Source organism: Sinohyriopsis cumingii, chromosome 7 (genome assembly GCF_028554795.1).
Source record: "Sinohyriopsis cumingii isolate HCF-2022 chromosome 7, ASM2855479v2, whole genome shotgun sequence".
In the NCBI taxonomy this organism is placed as follows: domain Eukaryota; kingdom Metazoa; phylum Mollusca; class Bivalvia; order Unionida; family Unionidae; genus Sinohyriopsis; species Sinohyriopsis cumingii.
The window spans coordinates 48,164,289-48,185,546 of NC_142967.1; the positions used below are offsets into that span (position 1 = coordinate 48,164,289).

The 21,258-nt window shown below is 41.0% G+C and overlaps 1 protein-coding gene across 1 annotated transcript in view; it reads left to right on the forward strand.

Annotated features, from left to right (window-relative positions):
• The window catches only part of LOC149795167 (RNA-binding protein RO60-like), a 44,569-nt gene that overhangs the window by 17,092 nt on the left and 6,219 nt on the right, over window positions 1–21,258 (forward strand). Inside the window, exons 3-5 of the mRNA XM_089963766.1 lie at window positions 6,000–6,253; window positions 12,630–12,660; window positions 20,598–20,671. Coding sequence (XP_089819892.1) covers window positions 6,012–6,253; window positions 12,630–12,660; window positions 20,598–20,671 — 347 coding nt within the window. The 5' untranslated portion in view covers window positions 6,000–6,011. The remainder of the gene's footprint in view (window positions 1–5,999; window positions 6,254–12,629; window positions 12,661–20,597; window positions 20,672–21,258) is intronic.

Consider the following 21,258-nt stretch of genomic DNA (forward strand, 5'->3'; position numbering starts at 1 on the left):
TTGACCAATGTGGTTGAGAGTATCTAGCTTAGCTAATGTGGGTTAGAGTATCTAGATTGGCTAATGTGGGTGAGAGTATCTAGCTTGGCTAATGTGGGTGAGAGTATCTAGCTTGGCTAATGTGGGTTATAGTATCTAGCTTGGCTCATGTGGATTAAGGTATCTAGATAGGCTAATGTGGGTTAGAGTATCTAGCTTAGCTAATGTGGTCTAGAATATCTAGCCTGGCTAATGTGGGTTACAATATCTACCTTGACTAATGTGGGTGAGAGTATCTAGTTTGGATAATGTGGGTTAGAGTATCTAGCTTGGCTAATGTGGGTTCGAGTATCTAGCTTGACTAATATGGGTGAGAGTGTCTAGCTTGGCTAATGTGGGTGAGAGTATATAGCTTGGCTAATGTGAGTTAAGAGTATCTGGCTTGGCTAATGTGGTTTAAAGTATATAGCCTGGCTAATGTAGATTGTAGTATCTAGCTTGACCAATGTGGTTGAGAGTATCTAACTTAGCTAATGTGGGTTAAAGTATATAGCTTGGCTAATGTGGGTTAGAGTATCTAGATTGGCTAATATGGGTGAGAGTATCTAGCTTGGCTAATGTGGGTGAGAGTATCTAGCTTGGCTAATGTGGGCGAGAGTATCTAGCTTGGCTAATGTGGGTTATAGTATCTAGCTTGGCTCATGTGGATTAAGGTATCTCGATTGGCTAATGTGGGTGAGAGATCTAGCCTGGATAATGTGGGTTACATTATCTAGCTTGACTAATGTGGGTGAGAGTATCTAGCTTGGCTAACGTGGGTTAAAATATCAAGCTTGGCTAATGTGGGTTAAAGTATCTAGATTCGCTAATGTGGGTTAGAGTATCTAGCTTGGCTAATGTGGGTTAGAGTATCTAGCTTAGCTAATGTGGGTTAGAGTAGATTTGCTAATGTGGGTGAGAGTATCTAGCTTGGCTAATGTGGGTGAGAGTATCTAGCTTGGCTAATGTGGGTTAGAGTATCTAGCCTGGCTAATGTGGGTTCGAGTATCTATCTTGACTAATATGGGTGATAGTATCTAGCTTGGCTAATGTGGGTGAGAGTATCTAGCTTGGCTAATGTGGGTGAGAGTATCTAGCTTGGCTAATGTGGGTTAGAATATCTAGCTTGGCTAATGTGGATTAAAGTATCTAGCTTGGCTAATGTGGGTTACAGTATCTAGCCTGACTAGTGTGGGTTACAGTATCTAGCTTGACTAGTGTGGGTTAGAGTATCTAGCTTGACTAGTGTGGGTTAGAGTATCTAGCTTGACTAATGTGGGTTAGAGTATCTAGCTTGACTAATGTGGGTTACATTATCTAGCTTGGCTGATGTGGGTTAGAGTATCTAGCTCGGCTAATGTGGGTTAGAGTATCTAGCCTGGCTAATGTGGGTTACAGTATCTAGCTTGACTAATGTGGGTGAGTATCTAGTTTGGCTAATGTGGGTTAGAGTATCTAGCTTGGCTAATGTGGGTGAGAGTATCTAGCTTGGCTAATGTGGGTTACATTATCTAGCTTGGCTGATGTGGGTTAGAGTATCTAGCTCGGCTAATGTGGGTTAGAGTATCTAGCCTGGCTAATGTGGGTTACAGTATCTAGCTTGACTAATGTGGGTGAGTATCTAGTTTGGCTAATGTGGGTTAGAGTATCTAGCTTGACTAATGTGGGTGAGAGTATCTAGCTTGACTAATGTGGGTTACATTATCTAGCTTGGCTGATGTGGGTTAGAGTATCTAGCTCGGCTAATGTGGGTTAGAGTATCTAGCCTGGCTAATGTGGGTTACAGTATCTAGCTTGACTAATGTGGGTGAGTATCTAGTTTGGCTAATGTGGGTTAGAGTATCTAGCTTGGCTAATGTGGGTAAGAGTATCTAGCTTGGCTAATGTGGGTAAGAGTATCTAGCTTGGCTAATGTGGGTAAGAGTATCTAACTTGACTAATGTGGGTGCGTAATAAAGCTTTCTAGCAACTTAATGTGGGTCGGTGGTTCTTACCTGGGTTTTCCCTGGTTCTTCTTTATAGTGGCCGCCATGTCTAACCTATCTAGTGCCGAAATATAGCATTAAACCCAAAACAACGATAACAGCCATTAAGAAAATGAGTTCGCAGTGAAACGTTTGCCATCAAAGCTACAAGTGACCTGCCTTTCACCAAACTCTTACGCAGGCATTTATTTGTAGCATCGATGATGATGATTAAAAAAATCTTAGTGATTCCATTCTTCACAATATGACATTTCACTTCAAGAACATAGATGACATGTATTATGAACAACAACAAAATCAATACGAATAATAATAGAATGATTGAGTATACCAAAAGTGTTTTAATTTTTAATGAGATCTGCAAATAAATATCAGACATACGTGCATAACTTTCACGCATTATGACATTTCATATTAAGTTTTGAACCAATTTCTTTTCACATCGTTACAATTGAGGTCTTTTCTCAGAGTGAGGATATCTAGTAAGGCATTAGAATTGTACTGCTGGTTACTAGATATGGTCCCATGACAATTATTGATATGATTAATTATTTGGTTTACCAGATTGCCAGAAAAGGTCAGCACTATGCAATTTTCCGTTCTGGATCTTGCCCTGAATTTACATTTGCTCTTTACGCTCTAATTCTAGTCATAACCCATCGCATATCTAGTTTAATTGATTGTATTACCTTTGGCTGAATTATTGTCTTTCTTATTAAAATTAATTGTGTTAAGGTTAAATTAATCCATGAGATTTAAGTGATTGATGCGCGGTTACATCCATGACGTTTAATTGCGATTTGGCAGGTAAAAGACAATCGGTAATTAACAGGTTGAGTTCCGTTAATTTACTCAGTAGGAGGAGGTCATTGTTGTTGCATTTGCCATGATCATAAGCTTTTCTGCCTTCTGAACCAATTGTATGTGCAAATTGACAGTTTCACTCATGTTGTACATACAGATATTTGCAGTGATAGCTTGTGTACAACGAGCAAGATGGTCAGCGTCAATTGTACTGCATTCATATGTTAATGTAATAATAATACTCTAATAAAGATTTTCCATCTAACCAAGTAATATCCAGATCTAATGCCCTTCAGTCCAAGACAATATTTGCTGGGAAAATAACACATTGTATTACTTGCCTAATGAAACATCGTTCTTTTGTGCATTTTCATGAAATGTTTGAGTAGAGGCAAGTAAACCATTCAAGTATTTTAGCACAAAACTTAACCTTGTGTTAAAAACTCCAGAACCAACCAATCAATCATAAAATGTTGTGTCTTCATTATGATATGTTGTTGCATGTAGAGAAGCATGTAGAGAAAGATCAGCTTGTTTTGCTCCAGATACAGAACAACCTTATGCGAGATCTATAAAACGTACAACGGGAAGTATTTCTCCAAATGCTGCTTTACTTTCACCTGTACATTAAGATTTTTTTAAAAATCAGTGGAAGGATATTATACATTGATATTTTATTATTTATTTAAGCTTTATTTTTGATACATTTTAATGAATAGTTAGTGGCCTATATGAAACTTCAGTGTTATAATGAGGTTAACGTTGTCACAGGATGAAGCCGGGTTTGGACTGGATTAGGGAAGACACCAAAAGCAACTGCGTTTACAAGATGTTTATTTATAAACGCAATTTAAATATAACAAATCTGACACCATTATAACCAAAAGATGAGGAAAATTATAAAGTTCCTAACATGGAACTATCAACAATTAACTCTACGAAGAAAACAAAACTCCACATTAATGGAATTTCAAAACAAACGTGAATTCCTATCACCGATCAACAAAATAAAAGTGACCTACACCTCAATATAAAAAGTCTTGAAGGTATCGTTCAAATAACGATTTACAAAAGAATGTAATTATGTATCGTTCAAATAACGATTCAGAAAAGAATGCAATTATGTATCGTTCAACTAACGATTTAGAAAAGAATGCAATTATGTATCGTTCAAATAACGATTCAGAAAAGCAGTGTAAATTACTAACCTATCGTTCATAAAACGATATTGAAAAGCAGTGCAAATTACGAACCTATCGATCGTAAAACTATATTGAAATAGAAATGAATGAAATGATGAACCTATCAATCGTTCACACAACGGCATTGCAATACGAATGAACAACATTATAAACCCATCTATCTTTCACACAACGGCATTGCAACAGGAATGAACAACATTATTCCTATCAATCGTTCACATAACGATATAGCAATATGTGTAATTATTCGCCTATCGATTGTTCACATAACGATATAGCAATACGTGTAATTACTCGCCTATCGATCGTTCATATAACGATATAGCAATACGTGTAATTTATTCGCCTATCGATCGTTCATATAACGATATAACACCGTGTAATTATGAAGATATCGATCTTTCATATAACAACTTAATAGGGATGAATGACATTATGAACCTATCGATCGTTCATATAACGATAGTAATGAATGGAATGATGAACCTATCGATTGTTTAAATAACGACATAGCAATAGGGATGAATGACATTATGAACCTATCGATCGTTCATATAACGATATAACAATAGGAATGAACGACATGATGAAATGATGAACTTATCGATCGTTCATATAACGACATAGTAATAGGGATGAATGACATAAATGCAATTGTGGAAATAACATGGAACACTACGACTATCGTGGCGCCCATTTGACGACCAAGATGTTAATTCCGGTTCCACGCGCTCTAGTAAATGGTCAGAGAAGCACCCACGCATGGTCCGCTCCTTTCGGTCTGCTGAAGGATCCCCACACATCACAGACCCGTTGGTCGCGAAGCCCTGGTCCCTCTCACCGAGAAAACCAGTTCCCTCTTCCGACCCAACGTCACCAAAACAGCGTATACGTCACAGTAACCCCCACAGAGTTCTGTGACTCCACATCAAACGATGTACAAGGCATGGCAGGCATGTATAAAGCAGTTCTACAGCTGGTGACTCCACATCAAACGATGTACACGGCATGGCATTTAAGCAGCTAAAATGATAACTAATCTGTAGTACACATGACACGGTTATGTACTTCTTCAGTCATATATGTAGCGCATGCGCGCACATGAATTCATTACCCAATACATTAATTGTTTAATGCAAACATTGTATAATTAAATACAAGTTGTCTGTTCGGTTGCAACAAATAGCTAACTCGAACCAGACCATAGTAGTTATAATATAGCGTTGTATAACCTAGGTATTGACTCTCCATAGAATTTAGAATAAATATATGTTTCCTGCTCGTTAGCTACTGCATTCAATGAATATGTTTGCAGATAGAAGTCTTTTGAAACATTAAAGTTCTAAAACATCTAAAGTATGAAAACAATTCTGTCATATAGACGAATGATAATAAAGAATTTCATTACCTCTACGGCTGGAGATTTGCTCCTGTAAAGGGGTGAGCGTCCTGACAAGACTTGGCTTAATGTGATTTGTTTATCGAGAATTTGATCTATAAGTACACTAGCTGTGACATATGCGCAGCTAGGTACTTAGGTTCCCCGCTGCAAGCAATTTGTTCGTGCAGCATGGTCTGAGTTTCGCTCAAGATTTCGAAATAACTAAGCCGAAAAAGTATACCACCCTCGTGTGACGCTGTACGCGGCAACGAAACCAGAGTACATTTTTGACAACATATACAAATTGATATTACTCCTACCCAATTCCGTGACAAATGTATTAAAGAAAAAGTTTTATTTTGTTTTCTGTAAAACGGTTATCATCAAATAACACACCTTCTAATTGTAGTATTAATTGCAATAATGAACTGTTACATTTCTGCCAGCAAAATACGTCTAATTTTTCTTCCTCGCAGGTTGAAGAAAATTCAGAAGGAATAAGATCAATATATACATGTACAGTACGTACTTGCCGTTATCATCATAACAGTTTGCAAAGTATAATTAATGCCAAAAGCAATTTTAGAATGAATCATAATGTCTTTCCAGCAGAAATTCTAAATGGGAAGTTTACTGTCAAGAGACATAGAACCTGAGGACGATGATGCCTACCAGTACAATCCGCCTACAAGAAGGCGTGGTCCAGAACAAAGCCAGAGGACACAGATTCACCGTAAGCAAGTTAAAAATGCATTTGGAGGTTGGATTTTCCAGGTTGATGACATGCAGCGGGCCCGGCGCTTTCTGTTCATGGGATGCGAAGGGGGCACCTATACAGCTTCCGACCAGCAGCAGCAGAGGGGGCGAATCGGACATTTTGTCCAATCGTTATTTTGCTTAATTATTACTTTCTGCACTCAACGATCTAGTGTCGTCAGCGCCTGGTAAAAAAAAAACGACGTCGTCGTTGGGGGATTGTCCAAACGTCATTTGCTTTAATTAACACCTTCTGCGCGCCGATCCCCAGCGTCGTCAGCGTCCGGTAAGCACATCGACGACCGCATCGATGTCATTGCCCCCTCTGCTGCTTACAATGAAAATTATTTACAACTAACCGAATATTTGGTCAAGTCCGATACGATATCGTGTCCGAGGATCATGTAAATTTATCGTTACGAATCCATGTGGGGTCGACTGAGCATGACTAAAAAAGTTTCGAAAAACATTAAAGTCCATGTCACCGCCGCACCATGTCTGCCAAATATTTCGTAGCGTGTGTGTATCAACGCCGTTGAACACAGCAAGAATATTACAGTTGTCTCTAATTACTTTTGGAATCTGAGTGTATCGTTGAGTGACATATATCACGTCAGTGTTTTTATGCCTGCCTCTGGAAAATATCCTAGCTGGGTTTTTTTGATTGTCTAACATAACATCATCGTACACGACTAGATTGTTAACGTCGCCATCAATATCATTAATACCCGGTGCATCATTGATATCCGTAATAAACTCAATAACATTTTTTTTAGCGATCGCTGATGCATTCTCGTTGAAATCTTTTAACACCTCGTAGCATCGTTGATCATCTACGCTAGGAGCCACCAAATACAACTTATCCCACTTCATCCATCTCATTATTAAATTGAGTAACAATTGCGTCTTGCCGGATCCAGATGGTCCGATGATAATCATCCGGATCGAGTTTGGTAACGCTGCAACATGCTTAACTGGTTCTCTTGTTTTAGTCGCCGAAAAATCAATTATATTCATGTCTCTATACATAAATTATGGATCTATATTGTGTAAAGTGTAGAGTGCGTACTGGCACAAATGATATGACAACCGTTACAACAAGAAATAACAGATCGGCGCTTACTGGCAAGTGTGCACAATGCGGTATAAAGAAATTTAGATTTATTTCTATTAGACCCGGAGATGTTTTAAAAAAAAGCGAGGAGGTGACATCGCAGCCAAGTTATCAAAACTCCCCGGAGCCCCGTGGGCAAAGTATCCAGGAGAAAAACACCTCCCAGGATATAGCTACTGTGGCCCCGGAACACGATTAGATATCAGACTCGATGATCAAAATCAACCCAAACCCGGTGAGTATCCAATAAACGCTATCGATAAGGCGTGTCATGCTCATGATGTTGCTTACAAAAGTAGCGATCTGCAACAGCGTCATATCGCGGACGTAAAATTAATTCACGCGTTAAATGCTATTCCTAATAAATCCGTCAAAGAAAAATTGGCTTCATGGTTGGTAAAATCGGCTATGAAAGGTAAATTAATGATTGGAAGCGGAGCTTCTCGCGCTGGTAATTGAAAACGCTAGCGTTTATAATAACAATATGGAATCCATCTATTATTCTCCGAGAGGATACTGGAAGGGGAAGGCCGCAATTGGTAAGCTTGCAAGCGCTGCAAAAGTAACAAAGGCCACTGCGGCTAATTGGTTATCCAAACAGGCTATATGGCAAATCTATCTACCACCGCCTAAACAAATCAACTTCTCGCGCTTTGATGTCAGCGTACCTAATGAAGTTCATCAAGCTGATATACTATTTCTGCCGCATGACAACGGTTACAAATACGCGCTAACCGTAGTTGATGTTGCGAGTCGATACAAACAAGCGGAGCCGTTAAAAACAAAGTCAACAACTGAAGTAGCCGCTGCGTTTGAAAGAATTTATCGAAGAGGTCCTCTGCGCTGGCCAAATCTATTACAAGTTGATCCTGGTAGTGAATTTCGCGGCGCTGTTTTATCAACGCTGAAACATCATAGCGTCGCGGTACGACGAGGTCATACTGCGCTACATCGTGATCAGGCAATTGTTGAACGATTCAATCGGACTCTCGCTGAACGGTTATTTGGATATCAATACGCGAAGGAATTCATCCAAGAAAAACGATCTCGTGAATGGGTTAAAAGGTTGCCAGGTGTAATTGCAGCGTTAAATAACGAGATTACCCGAGTAATCAACATGAAGCCCAGCGACGCGATTAAATACGAGTATATACCCGGAAAATTAAAAATAAATAGCGTTTCTAAGCCGATTCTTGGCGATGTCACTGTTAGATATCTATATGAACCAGGAGAGCTTGAAGGCGGTAAAAAAAGGGCTACCGATCCTATTTGGAGTGTTACCACACATAACATATCAACGATAACACGATCAACTGGTAGACCACCGATCTATAGACTGGATTCAACTGCTCCTCAGCGCGGATTTACACGCGAGCAACTACAAGTGATACCTAACGATACTCAATTACCCCCACGTGGTCTTAACTAGCGCCGTTGCGTCTATTGCACTCAAGACAGGTCAACCTCACATTGTTTTTGACATGACCGAGACTGTTATCGATCCTATCCACGGTAAATTGGCGAGTGTCTTTATCCGAATAACGCCAACTCATTATACAATTGCAACTCGCGCAGTGATTATTCTGTTGTTGTCGTAGCGAGATTATTAATTCGGCATCAATATCAAAACGCCGCTGTTTTTTTTTATCCTGTTGGCGGTAACCCGAGAGTTTTCTATCAATGACGCTTGCATCGATGGTGACTTTGTCGCCGGCTTCGTCAGTGACTCCGTCATCGGCTCCGTCAATAACAATTCTTCGAAGCTGATTTATCCTTCGTACTCTGGACACTGCAAGATAGACTAGATTTGACCATTCGATGCGATTATCAACTATCCAAACAATTGTGTCCGTGATGGTTAGTCCCTGCGAGGAATGTATTGTTGTTGCGTATCCTAGCGTCCACGGGGATTTATCAGCACGTAGCGCGTCCTCGACGACGCTGATATCAACGAGCACGATATCATTCAGCACGAGAATTTGTTTTTTTGTTCCCGACGCTGTCGGGGCTGGAATTTCAACTTCAATGTTCTGCCGCCGTGTGTCAGCGGGTCTATAACACAACGGCACTGGGCGCGTTGGAAACTTTTCCTTATGCAACGTAAACAACTTCTTCTGAAGTGTGTCTCTGACTATCTTTCTACTCGCTACAATCAAATCGTTTGGTCTCCATGTTTCCCAGAATTCATTCAACGGCGTTTCCGGAATTACCTCGCGGATTATTTCACACTGAACTCTATCCGGCTGTAATCTGATTAGTTTTTTAACCTCGCGCAGTTGTTCATCAAGTGCTCGGTAATCAGTATCGGTTTCTTCATAATAGTCCACGAACCCGCTCAACCAATCATGTGGACCCTCGCCGACAAATGGCGGTGGTTGGCCATGGTCCCCACACATGATTACCGCTGTATTCGCGCGCAGCAACCACTCAAGAAACATTTGTAAAGTATCTAACGAAACAGTACATATCTCATCCCAGATGATAATGTCGGGAATAAATTTTTCACCCATTCGATCAGGAGTCCACTCACCGCCGCTGTATCGAAAAAAGCTGTGATAAGTAACGGCGTCAACATTTCGTTGTTTTATCTCTCGCGTTAGTCTATGGGTCGGTGTAAGCACGATTATACTTGCCCGCGTTCGAAATAATTCAATTGCCCGAGTCGTCTTTCCTGACCCGCCACAGCCGCTTAAATAAACCGTCTTGTGTCTACAAATTGGATCAGAACACGGTGGTGCATTAGACCATTCTGATAATTTATCACCGCGTAAGTAGTCGTTCTCAACGGTGACATCTGCTGACGGGGAATAATCGCGTCGTATTTCATTTTTAATTCTCCATGTACCCCAACTCTCGTCCGGACTAGTAAACTCGGCTACGTTTTTCTTGTACTTTACGTCTATATAAAACGAATCAACGGCTACTCTAACCGCGGTATCGGGGAATCTATTTATCATCGAGAATAAATTGATAGCGGCATATCCCAGCATAGACGCCCTCAAATGCGGGTATGCCGGGCTGTCTCCATCGCTGTAGGTAACAACTGTACCCAACTTTGTTCCATTGGACAAGAAAGCTGTTTTGCAGTTCACGTATCTATTTTTTGCCACTGCGTCCTTGATTACGAAATCATATTCTGCGTCATCTATAATCAGCCGTGAGCAATATCGTTTGTAGTCGCAGTTTTTTCCACCTTGTGTAAACTTACCAATTATTCTTCTACCGAGATCTTTTGCCTCGCGGTTTCGTTGGTTGAATATCCTCCTGGACCATTCGATGATATATTCCTCGTCGGCATCAATGTTTTTTCTGGACTCGTCAATTATGCTATCTAGACGCTCCGGTTCTGGTAACCAGACTTCAGTCTGCGCCCGATATGATATAATCGCGTCACTGACAATCAACGAAACTAGCATGCTACAATCAATCATATACCGTAGCAGCGCTATTGGCAGCCACTTCTTTTCAGCTATGTGTCTACCGATCCAAATATAGCAACAGCGATGGAGTCCTGCCGCGAATTCAAATGATACTATGCGAGCGAATCCGGTTAAATCAAAATCAGGCAGTGGTCCATTAATAGCAACACGAATCATTTCATGACTGGGGTGTCCAAATCGTCTAAAGTACTCAGCGGCGGATCCATACCCGAGAAAACTCGCTGGATAACAGGCAACCATATCAACGGAAATCATAGCGTCGCGGTTGTATTCAGTGTTCCATAGTCCACCGTGATAGTATTCCAAACAACTGGATTGTACATCCGGTAGAAATTCCCTGCGCGTTGGTCTCCACGCATTTTTCCTTGCTGCAACATGAGCTACAACCGATGGAATCGTAAAACAATTTGTTAGCAGTTGTTCATCATGCTCCTCAAATTCTATGGCGGTTTTTTTCATCCTGTTGTGAAATGCTTCAGTGCGATATAATTCACCGTTTGGTCTTACAAACTGATCAAAGGTATCCGCATCGTTTTCAGCGCTGCGAAGTAACCACATTGATACAGGGTCGTTTTTACACAAGTAGGCAATAGCATCAAATAGTTTCCTCTCCGCGAGAAAACCGTCCTTGGAGAATTGTTCTCCCAGGAATTCTTCGGGTATATACTTTACTGTTCTATCCCGTGGAAATATTGTGATCGCGGGCGTCCATGCGTGTTCGTTATGATCAATAATTTTGATTGGGGCTCCCTTCGATTTGTACTTTGATTCGTATAATACTTCACCGGTTATCGTTGTAACGGTTATTGGAAATCTCAGCGATGTTTCTAATCTCGCTATGTCGCTGATGGTCGCTCCACGCTCTTTTACGGTTAGTTCCCACTGGTTGATTTTGCTACGTCGTAAATCAGTCAATTTGTTTCCTCGACATGCATTTGTAAAATGCTCTATTATTCGTTCTGCTACACAATTTATCCCCGTTGACTGTTTCATCGGTTTCAGTTTTCCGATATCAGGTTTCTTATTTAACGGGTATATTCCATAAACAACTGCTGTTTCAGGATACGCTCGTTCATAGTATGGTCTGTCAATTCCGGTTAACAACCCCGGCTTGGAGTCGCGGCTGACAGTGACTGTTTTCATGTCGCTGAGAACTGGTTCAAATTTATCACGTATGATCCAATCGCCTGATTCCACCCGGACAATGAATTTTACTCTGAAGAAATACCTTTTACTGTCAAGTTGTGATATTATCGTTGCTGCGCGGTTGTCGTTCATGGTAGCATCAACAACACCATCAATTCGAAATGTTGACCAACTATGAGATGCACCATCACGTTTGAATTCATCGATACAATCGCGTATTTTATTCAACAGGGTTCTATCGTTTATTAACGCTTTTGGTGTGTCCTTGAGGACTCTATCGAGATTGAACTTAATATTTTTCCAGGGCTTAATTACTGCTAATCTCTCGAACTCATCCATATAATTAAAACAAGTATTTAAATGAAAGAATATAGTATAATGAATCACTGCAAATGGTTGATGATTGGGTCGACAACCCCGTGCAATAAATCATGTAGAGGTGAATTCTGCGGGTACCATTTACAGAGCGTTCGTAATGGTTCTCTTGGTCCCCTCCCGTGCTTGGTTTGCCACGTCGGTGTAAGAGGAAAATCGCAGTTGTGTATTAATTGTGGCGGAAAGCGATACAGGGAACTAAAACGCTATTATGACAAGCGAATTAAAAACGCCGTCATTGACCCCACCGCCGATTTCGTCATTAAAACCCCCCAAGACTACGTTGAAAGATTCATAATTAAACCAAATAATAAATTAGACAAGTAGTATTATTATACAAATGGACCAAGAATTTCAGCCGCATCCCCTGGTCGTCAATTACGAGGCATCTCGCGACGGCATTGTTAGAAATCGTAGACTAAAAAACCCAGTTGGTACCGTAAGTAATCAGGGGTATTTGATGTTTGGTGCCGGAAAAAAGAAGTATTATGTTCACAGGATTGTATTTGAAGCATTCAACGGATTAATCGAAAATGGGCTTGTGATTGATCATATTAATAATAATAAGACTGATAATTCTCTTACAAACTTGCAAGCTATCTCGCAAAGTCAGAATACCAAAAAAGGCCAAACCGGTAAATACCCAAAGAAAGCAAAACCCGTAAAGTCATTTGATACAACAACTCACGAGGAAAAAATATTTCAGTCGATGAATGAGGCAGGAAAATATTTTGACATTTATATCGCCTCAATACGATTTGTTGCAGAAGGAATACAGAATTCAGCGATCTCAAAAAAGACCGGGCATAGAATTCGATTTTCATATATAACAGAAATCAGCGAGTGACAAGGTCACCGTGACGAAGTCACCGGCGCCTATGGCGCTGACGAGGTCACGTCTAACGAATTATTAAACACCTTCGGAATTGATACACGGGGTTTCATTTTTCTTTTTATTTAAAAACAAAATGTTTTATAAGAATAATGAATATCGAAGACATCAATAATATATTAGCCGAGATTTCAAAATTAAAAAATCAAGGAATTGAATTATCTGATGGTCTCGACAGTGAAAAAATATTATCCGATTATGAGATTATTAACGAACAGTCGAAACGGGGGCGTTTTACCCTGGCCCGCGAGTATTTTTTTATAAAACGATTACAACATACGATTAATGAGAACCTGTACCACAATGACGCAAATGCATTCATTGGACTATTCACTGCCGTTGAAATAATACGAAAAAAACTCGGACGTGTTTATGAACGACGCCGGGAGATTTCTAGTAAGATCAAAAACATTAGAAGGATTATAGACGAAAACTCCGGCGAGAAATTAGAAATTGCTTCGCAATTGCAATAATGGTAGGCGAATCACTTACTACTCGGCTAGCCAGAGAGCGGCTAGCAGCGCTTAAAAAGTTCATACCGTTACGAGACAGAGTGAGAGAGAAACTTCAAACGCGACAACAAATGCAAACTGATTTTGCTGTTGGAAGTGAACAGTTATTTGCCCCGGTAACTAAAGCGACCAAAGATGTTACGGCGGCAACTGTGCCCGTCCTCGATGCGCTTGAAAAGATAGCGGCTCAGACCGAACAAACAAAAAGGTCTTTAGAAACACTAGCGGCTGCTACAACACGGAGGCCGCCACCACTCGCTATAACCGAACCACAAGAACCCTATGTTACAATGGCCGATGAAGAAGAACTAGGTGCTACTGCGAAAGAACCGGAAGAAGAAATACCAGAAGAAGAAATACCGGAAGAAGAACTAGGCGCCACCGCAAGAGAACCGGAAGAAAAAGAGGGGAATATACCCCGTATTGTACTCAAGAAGAGCACAATAGATCAAATTAGAGGCTTCAGCAACAGGGAAGAATTAATTAATTTTACTGCCAACAATTTTGCTAAGAGCATACGAGATAAGAAGCATATCAATAGCGGTTACGAGAAAAATATAAAGTCGTTAAAAGACTGGGCAAGAATAGTGTATTTAGCAAGTAAACATAAAGATGCATTACCACATCATAGTAAATCCGATTACGACGCATTCCACAAGGAAGTTAAGAGTATAACACCAAAAAAAGGAAAAGGATACTCTGTTGGTAAAGAATCCTATGGCGTTACCTGTCCTAATAGTGTTCTCAGTGATATATCACGGCTGGAAGTACTAATCGGAGGAAAACGAGCCGGAAATAACTCTACGGAAATAATCAATGAGGCCGCTGATATTTGCAAGCGTTTATTTGCAGGCGGTATTATGGACATTAATGCATATCGAACGCTCATAGACGAACTCGTGGATGATTAATTGGAAAACTGGTGTTTTTATAATAAAGATGATCATACACTACAACCATGATAAACCAGTACTCGTCTACGTGGTAAACTCGCGATTGCCTGTTTACCGCGCGTACTATGGAGATGGTCTCGGTAGCACCATTGCGGGGTTATTTACAAGAATGGCTCCAAAAGTAGCGCCGTTAGCCAAACAATTAGGAATGAAGGCTATTGATGTTATTCGTGATAAGGGTATTAGTGCCATTGGAGATGTTGCCGGAAGGGCGTTTTCAGCCGCGCGGGACAAACTAATGTCATTGGTGAAATTCAGGAGAAAAAAACAGAAACCACCGGTAATGCCATCAACGACAGTGATGCCTGCGAATGTCAGTAAAGTAATAAATAACGCCGTGGAAGAAAAACTAGAGTCGTTGGCGACTTCGCCATCCGCCGATGCGGCAACCAACGCGCTCATGAACGCGATAGCGGGTAGTGGTTTAAATTCAAAGAATTTACGACGAAAACGACGTTGATGGATTTCAATTGAAAACATCAACATGATAAATAATAGAATGTTTGCGCGAACCGCTGATCCCGCGTTTGATATGGACGCCCCAGTGCGCAGGGATGATTCTGTCCGTGATTATCAATATTATTCTTATTATGCAGCGCAACCCGACCTACGATCGCGAATTGAACTTCAGGTCCAAGATACCAGTAAATACTTTCTGCCGTGTGAAGCGTTTATCGAAATCGAGGGAGAACTCGTGACAAATGCCGCCGATAATGCACCATACGCAGATGACCATCGTGTTCGAGTTGGCTTTGTCAACAACGGTATCATGGCGTTATTTGAGAGCGCCAGATATCTTATTGACGGGCGAGAAATTGAATCAATAGAACGCGAGGTTGATGTTGCAACGACAATAATTGGGTTGGCGAGATACTCGGATGATTATACAAGATCGGCGGGCCCATCTATGATGTTTGCGAAGGACACCACCAATAACGCTGACCATATTCAGTACATCAACGTGCTGGCGGAAAGAGATACCGCAACTGACCCACAGGCTGAAGCAGCCAATCCAGACCGCAGAGCAAGACCAGGTGCTAATTTTAATATTATAAAAAGCACCAACAATGATTACAATCTAGGATTCGCAGCACGAGTAGGAATGTTGCAAGGACCACGCCGACAGTTTTCATGCGCGATTCCACTCCATCACATATTTGGATTCTGCAGAAATGTCAGAAAAGTTGTCTATGGGGCTAAGCATACAATCGCGCTGACGCGAAGGGGCGATGATAACAATGCAATATGGCATGCTGCTGGCGTCGCTGCTGGTAAAGTCATTTTAACTAAAATGGCATTGTGGATGCCGGTGCTGACTCCATCAGTTACCACGGAAGCACGATTGTTAGCATTTATGGAACAGGGAGGGAAATCGCTGTTGAGTTGGCTAGCGGTAACAACTGATGCTAAAGAGGATAACGTCGCCGATACGTTTACATGGCACTTGGCGTCAAAACAGGGTGTTTCAGCCCCGCGTCATATATTCATAGCGCTACAGAATAGGGAACGATTGGGTAATCAAGAACACAGCCATATGATATTTGATCGATTAGGAGTCATGGAGGTTTCGCTGAGAATAAACGGACAACAGGAACCATCCGAGGATATACAGCTTAATTACGGCGACAACCATATCGCACGTGTGTACCATCGATTGCTGTCGTATATGGGTCGTGATCAAAACGTCGACACTGGTTTGCAAATATCACAACTTGATTTTAAAAACCTGTATCCGATTTATTATTTTTCGCTGGAACATCTTGATTTAACGAGACAATCCGTCGTTGATATACACTTCCGAGCTCGTATAGCCCCGGGTGGTGTTAATTACAGAGCGGTTGCTGTCATTCTCAGCGATAAATCAATGCTGTTGGAAGGCGTTGGTGGACGAATGAGAATCATTGATGCACCAGTAGAAAACATGTAATTGAAAACACAAACGCGTTTACAATAAAATGTCGTATAGTGTTGTCGGTGTAGAGTTAACCGATGGTCAAGTCAAGAAATTACGATCAAAGTCCGCTAAACAATGTGGAAAAACAATAACATTAAAGCCGTCACAGATGGCGGGTGGTAATCATAAGATATCGTTGACGGCGCGTCAAATAAAACATTTCAATGATGCGATGAAGAATAAAAAGGGTGTTCAAATAGATTTTTCAGCCGCAGCAATTAAAAACATGGAAAAGACCGGTGGGATATTTCCGCTGTTAGCTGCGATTCCGGCATTGATTGCCGCGGCCGCACCAGCAGTGGCTAAGGCGGCGGCGTTAGGAGCCGTTGGTACCGCGGCGGGGATGGCATTGAAGAAGGCAACCGGGAAAGGCTACAAAAAAAAACGACCCGTAGCCGGAAAGGGTCTAAGACTACCGGGAACCCCGTATTCATGGTACTCGGGAAAGGGTCTAAGACTACCGGGAACCGTTTATTAACGCAGGAGTCAATGACTCCTGAGTCAATGACTCCTGAGTCAATGACTCCCATGTCTAATTTTGATTTAATAGACGCCGCAAACGCGCTAGCGATAAAAAACTTCAGAGGTGTTTTTATGAGGGATCAATTACCGGCGGCACCAAGGAATATTGAAACCGGTATAATTAACCTCGATGGGTCCTCCGGAGCGGGAACTCATTGGGTTGCATACGCGATTGATCCGCGTGCGATCGTCTATTTTGATTCATACGGGTTAGCCCCGCCGAAAGAGTTCATGCGGTATATCCGGGAGTGTTCAGCCCGGGCGTGTTCGGCCCGGGTTTTTTATTCCACGCTGCCAACACAGCAATTGAGTGACCCGCCGATATGTGGCCGCGAGGTATTAAACGTACTTGCGGCGATTTCATCATCGCGAAAACCACCTCATGTGGTTGTAAACGAATACACTAGTGGAGTCGTAGAAGCTCAACGGATTTTAGAGAATAACATTTACAATAATAATGATTGATATTTGGGGACGACCGGTTTCGGCGCTGAAAAAACCCACGGAAACGCCCGCCACCGATGACATAAAAAAACTAATTGAGGATGAAATCGCTGATACGTTGAATTTAACCAGTGTTGACCCAGATGAAATAGTTGTATTTCAAGACCGCCAGGGTAAATTGAAATCCAGTAATGTGTCACTGAATGACGTTTTAATACGAAATAATGATGCCTCCGAGAACGCTATCGCGCTATATACCAGCGACGGACGACTCAAACCGGGTGAAGATATATCGATGATAGATGGAAAAATAAGTGTACTTGGCAACAGTTATATATCCGTGTCGAATTCGTTAAAAAGTTTACGTGGTGAAATTAAATCGTATGGAGAACAGTTAATGTCGATGATAACACCCGTCGGCGAAATGCGAGACATTGTCAATAGTTTTTTTCGGGGATCCCCGACGGCAGACGAACCAAATCTTGTAATAATAAAAAATGCTATTTCGGATCTTATGACGCTGCCGGGCCAATTTACCTCGTTACGAAAAAATGTTAACAGGATCGATGACAACTTTGATAAATTCTTTGGTAAAAAAAATACCAAGCCGGATGAGATTACAATAACTATAAATGATATCACTGCGTATGGACAGGAAATAAAAACAATCAAAACTGATGTTGCAACAAACAAAAGGAGTGTAGACGCGCATGAACGGGAAATAGAAATAATCGGCGCTAATGTTGCAACGATCATAAATAATGTAGACTCGCATGGACGGAAAATAGAAACAATCAAAACTGATGTTACAACGATCATAAATAATATGGACGCGCATACACAGGAAATAGGAACAATCAAAACTGATGTCGAAGCGAACAAAAAAAATGTAGACGCGTATTGGCGGGGAATAGGATTAATTAAAACTGATGTTGCAGCGAATAAAAAAGGTATAGACGTGCATACATATGAAATAGAAACAATCAAACTTGATGTTGCAGCGAACAAAAAAAGTATGACCGAGAATACACGGGAAATAGAAATAATCAAAACTAATGTTGCAGCGAACAAGAATAATATAGACGCGAGTTGGCGGGGAGTAGGAATAGTTATAACTGATGTTGAAGCGATTAAAGACAGACTACCGAGAATGGCAGAGCAACTCGAAAAAATAAAAACCCCTCATGAGAACATCATCAACACAGTATACACAATTCGGCATGGATCATTCGATTGGACTCTTACACAGAATACAGTAAATATCACCGCAACTGTTAAGGGCATTTATCGACTGACACTGGTTTCAATGATGCAGTTTAATATATTATCGTCGAGTTCATCCGGGTTTAACAATACAATATCAACAATTATAGACAAGGACGCAACTGAACCGTTTACAATTTATGCCGTTGATGGAAATTTAACCAGGGCAAACATTACATGGTATGTGGAATTTGTAGCGAATCTAAGTAATTAAAAACACTAGCTCTTTTAAAATAAAAATGACCACCAAGGAAATTGAATCAGAGGTATCACCGACGTCACATCAATATCGATTCGATACCGCAAAAGAATTTTCCGCGAATTTGAAAACGCTTTCCGAACAATACCGTGCAAAAATAAAAAAATACCGCCGAAAAATAACCGCCATCGACGCGGTCGTGTACTCGGTATCGGGTATAGTAGCTGGCGCCGGTGTTATTTTATCCACGGTGACCACGATAACCCCGATCGCTGTTCCAATCGCCGTCTCCGCGATGACAACAGTTGCTGGAGTTGCCAACGCAATCACTAGGAAGATATCATCGTGTTTTCAGAAAAAACTCAACGAGTATACAGTAAAACATCAAATAGTATCCGACGCTTACTCGAAATTATCCGGGTTGATCTCGTTATCGATTGATAATTTGTTCGTATCCGATGTTGAATTCTCCACGATGGTCCAGTTGTATAGCTCCGCGATGTCAAAAATCGAGGATTTTCAACTGGAAGCCGGAACCACCTGGTTGTTGAAATTAGACACTAAAGACAACGAATAATAATAATGTCGCTGAACCCCGAAGGGTCTCAATTACTTCAGCGGATCGCGGAGAACACCACTCCGGTACAAACAAATATGATATCAATAACGTCAACGAAACCCGAATTCAGTGTAAACTTCCCATCGCCGGTTCCAGTGAAGGAAATAGCGCTGGCAAAATTGCGAGTATATCACAGTTGGCCTAATATCCGAGCGGACGCATTTAACGGACAACAACCTAATAACTCGCTGGTTTTTGCACGGACAAATAAACCCGATGGAACCCCAAACTGGGAGGAGGTTACAATACCAACTGGGTCATACCAAATAGAACAAATCAATGGAGAATTTCAACGCAGGATAAAATCAATCACAGGAAAGGAATCAAAAATAGCTATTACGGTTCATGAACCGACGTTATCGTCGACGATTGAAATAAGCACACCGGGGTATATGGTTGATATTTATAACAGTTCAATAAGAACCATACTAGGATGGCCTGAGAATCCACCCGCTGACACCCCCCCATCAACTATCCTCAGACACGATAACGGAGATGGTGGTAGGCATATTGCTCCATACAACGTAAATATTGCATCGGTGATAGCGATTAATCTAGTGTGTGATGCTATCGAAGGAAGTTACCAGGTGGATACCAAGCAATCAAATCAGGCTCAACAGGGATATATCCTTTATTCATTTTCACCAACAGCCCCTCCGGGATTTTTAATCGTTGAGAGTCCGATTAATCCGGTCTATATGCGATGCCATGATCGGTTTTTAACGAGAATTAATTTCAGACTTACCGATCAGTCAAATAACCTAATTGATCTGCAAGAGGAGGAGTTAGTGATCACTCTGTTTGTAAGATCATAGCAGCAGAGGGGGCGATGACATCGACGCGGTCGTCGATGTGCTTACCGGACGCTGACGACGCTGGGGATCGACGCGCAGAAGGTGTTAATTAAACCAAATGACGTCACCATCGTGTAGGATGGACCGTCGTCGTTTTTTTTTTACCAGGCGCTGACGACACTAGATCGTTGAGTGCAGAAAGTAATAATTAAGCAAAATAACGATTGGACAAAATGTCCGATTCGCCCCCTCTGCTGCTCCAGCAGCTAAAGCGAGAAAATGCAAAGTGCTTTGATCGGTACGTGTATTTTAGTTATATACATTCAGATAACCCATACAAGGGACTCTTTGTCAATGTTTTAGTAAGGTGGTTTGTCTTTGAGTTAGAGATGATTTGATGACCCACAGGAGAACTCAGACTAGCGTATCGTGGTGGGTGCTTCCTCTTTATAAGGTTGTTCTTGTGAGTCAGAAAAATGACATGTATTAGGAATTAACGAACCTTATACTGCGAAATATTCCAACAAAATATTTAACCGGGTATACTTAATGATATAATCTTATATTATGATCATTATTTTTTATCACAATTAAAATGATCTGAATCAGATTACGTAGCAACGATAAAATAAAATAATATAATATGGGATTTATGACCATGACAGTATTTTTTAAGAGAGGTAGCGGTTTAATCAGCTACGTTATAATGAGAAACCACTGTGTATGCTGAAACCACCGAATCCAACAAAGAACCATAGAAGTAGAAACAGAGCTTATTGCACATACTGTTGCGTCACGGGAAAGGCAGTCACAAAACAATAGGGATCATATGTCGAATACAATTGTATGGTAAATATTTATGTAGCATGTAACTCTTATACAATT